Source organism: Penaeus chinensis, chromosome 24, assembly GCF_019202785.1.
Source record: "Penaeus chinensis breed Huanghai No. 1 chromosome 24, ASM1920278v2, whole genome shotgun sequence".
Lineage (NCBI taxonomy): Eukaryota > Metazoa > Arthropoda > Malacostraca > Decapoda > Penaeidae > Penaeus > Penaeus chinensis.
This window is the reverse complement of record NC_061842.1, coordinates 10,659,699-10,662,198: the sequence shown is the minus strand read 5'-3', so window position 1 is coordinate 10,662,198 and position 2,500 is coordinate 10,659,699. Positions and strand designations below refer to the sequence as shown.

At 39.2% G+C, this 2,500-nt stretch overlaps 1 protein-coding gene across 1 annotated transcript in view; it reads right to left on the bottom strand.

Moving 5' to 3' along the window:
- Window positions 1–2,500, bottom strand: part of LOC125037765 (semaphorin-2A-like) — a 775,566-nt gene that overhangs the window by 624,617 nt on the left and 148,449 nt on the right. The window contains exon 2 of the mRNA XM_047630969.1: window positions 866–1,069. Coding sequence (XP_047486925.1) covers window positions 866–1,019 — 154 coding nt within the window. The 5' untranslated portion in view covers window positions 1,020–1,069. The remainder of the gene's footprint in view (window positions 1–865; window positions 1,070–2,500) is intronic.

Genomic DNA, 2,500 nt, shown 5'->3' with positions numbered 1-2,500 from the left:
GAAACTGAACTAAAACAACATGGCAGTATATTGTTTACACCTGCACTTATATTTTAAAAATCCAGAAACGAGACACGAGAACTGGCAGCGCGAGTGCAACGTGCAACAATCTATGGCATTGGGAACGACCTGAGAAAGGGTATCCTAAGGGAAAGAGCGACCAGCATGGCCATTCCTTGCAGCGAGTGAATTTATTAAAACTGATTGTTTGCTGTGTGGACGTGGAGGTTGGGGTCGGTTACCTGTCTTTCCTTGTCTTGTTACTCAAAGAAAAAATATGATATATGAAGTACAAAAATTATATGTTTAAAAAATCCCTGATATTCATATCTATGATTAAAGGTAGTTCATTGTAATATGTATTACTATCATATAATAAAGATTTTGTCCATATGTCAAATATGGGTTATTAATGTCTCCAGTGTCATCAGATTTAGACATGGCAGAAAAAGCATTAGCATCATCATGATATTGCCAATCAGATGTGGGCGAGCAGCCTGTCCAATGACATTACATTTCGGCTCTCCAATAAGTCACACTGCTACTGAGATATCATAAACCGCAGTAAACAACGCTCTTCATACAGCTCGAGAGGAGCTAAGACATTTCCCAATAACAATAGACTTGAGTAATAAGTACAAAGACGTTGCGAAATGAAACCTTTCTTGATAATGCCAAATGTACATTGTGTGAGTTAAAGATATATATATATATATATATATATATATATATATAGAGAGAGAGAGAGAGAGAGAGAGAGAGAGAGAGAGAGAGAGAGAGAGAGAGAGAGAGAGAGAGAGAGAGAGAGAGAGAGACGGTGAACCATCAAGCACTAGCTCAACAACGCACAGGGCACCATTCGTACCTGCATTAAGTTTCTGGAGTTCGTCATCCTTGGGGTTCGCTGAACTTGCCGACGTCGAGAGCATGGAGGGAGAGGCCGCCCAAGATGGAGGCTGGAGGCCCAGGAGGCCGACCAGGAGGAGGAGGGCGCTTGCACCCCTATAGGCAGATCCCATCGTGGTCGCGGGCAAGGGACGGCGGAACTAGCACTTATCCCTCACTGCATCTACGAAGAAGAGAAAAAAGAAGCTCCAATTTATGTCGGAGAAAGACAAAATCTTCAACACATTATTTTTCTAAATTTGGGATTATGGAACTGTCTCTCATTACAAAAGGTACTGCTATTATAAGTATTGCTGGAAGAATATATAACACGAATGTCTTTTCATTACTATACTGCTCGGTTCCTTAATACGTTTATCTATCTGTCCGTCTATATTTGTATGTGCGTGTGCGAGTGCGTACACGAGTGCCTGCGCGTGTATGTGTGCATGTGTGTATGTCTGTATATCAGTCCATGTGTGCATCCATTTGTTTGTGAGAAAAACCGTATTTCTTACCGAATAAACATACATGTATAGCGGTGTTAACAGAAGACAAATTAATTTCAGAGTCAAAACACTGTGGCTTATTATAAATTACCAAGACTTAACGATAATTTAAAATAGGTATTATATATAGGATCTATTGCTCCTAATAATTGCAACATTTAAATTTCCCGACACAATCTTTCATGACTGTTAGTGCGATTTTCCTTTTAATTATATCATAGATATGATAACAGTTATTAAAAAAAGATTATGGTTTTAATACCAACTTACAATTATTACTTCTCTTTTCAATATATTGCACTGTTTGAACATGAAGTAAAACTGTGAATAAGTATTACTATGTAACATTTAAATACCATCGGGTCAGCAACGAACCGCGCGCCTTGAAGGTAGGTCGCAGAACCCAGAAAGGGGATGGCCAAATGCTCAATGTCAGATGAACTATAATGACCCAACACTTTCGTCACAACACTTATCATGCTTTTACATTGCAGTCTTTTCCGTAACTGTGTAATGACGTCACTGACTACACTGAGCCCACCGCCTCCTCATACAATATGACATTCTCCACCACTACATACCAAACGGATACCTATATACCTTTTACCCTTTTGACCGGCAAAACTGCAATAAACAACTTCATAATAAAAAATATATATAATTTGATACAAATTCAATAAACTAATATCAAACAGCATAATTGTAACATTCGTCAATGATGTGATCAACACTGAAACAATTTCAAAAAATAATTTCTGTTCGTAGATGGTTTCGTACACTATTGCGTGTCCAGACTATGGGTTGCTCTCCCACTACACAAGCAGCTTTTCCATCCCGACACAAAGCCGCGGAACTTTGCCTTTTCGACTTACCCACGTGTAACCACCGTCGCGACCAGGCTTTTGCGAAGAGAAATATCTAGTTCAATTCTTCTAAAACACTGTAGAGTTGACGAAAATATCCAAAATAAGAGAAGTATATGGTCCGCCACTGACAAAGGAACAGTTTTACTCCACGCGGTGGGTCCCGCGTCGGACATAATTGATAGTTATGAAATTTTCATTAAACATCGGCCCGTCTCGTAATGAAACAACCATTACGCAAAC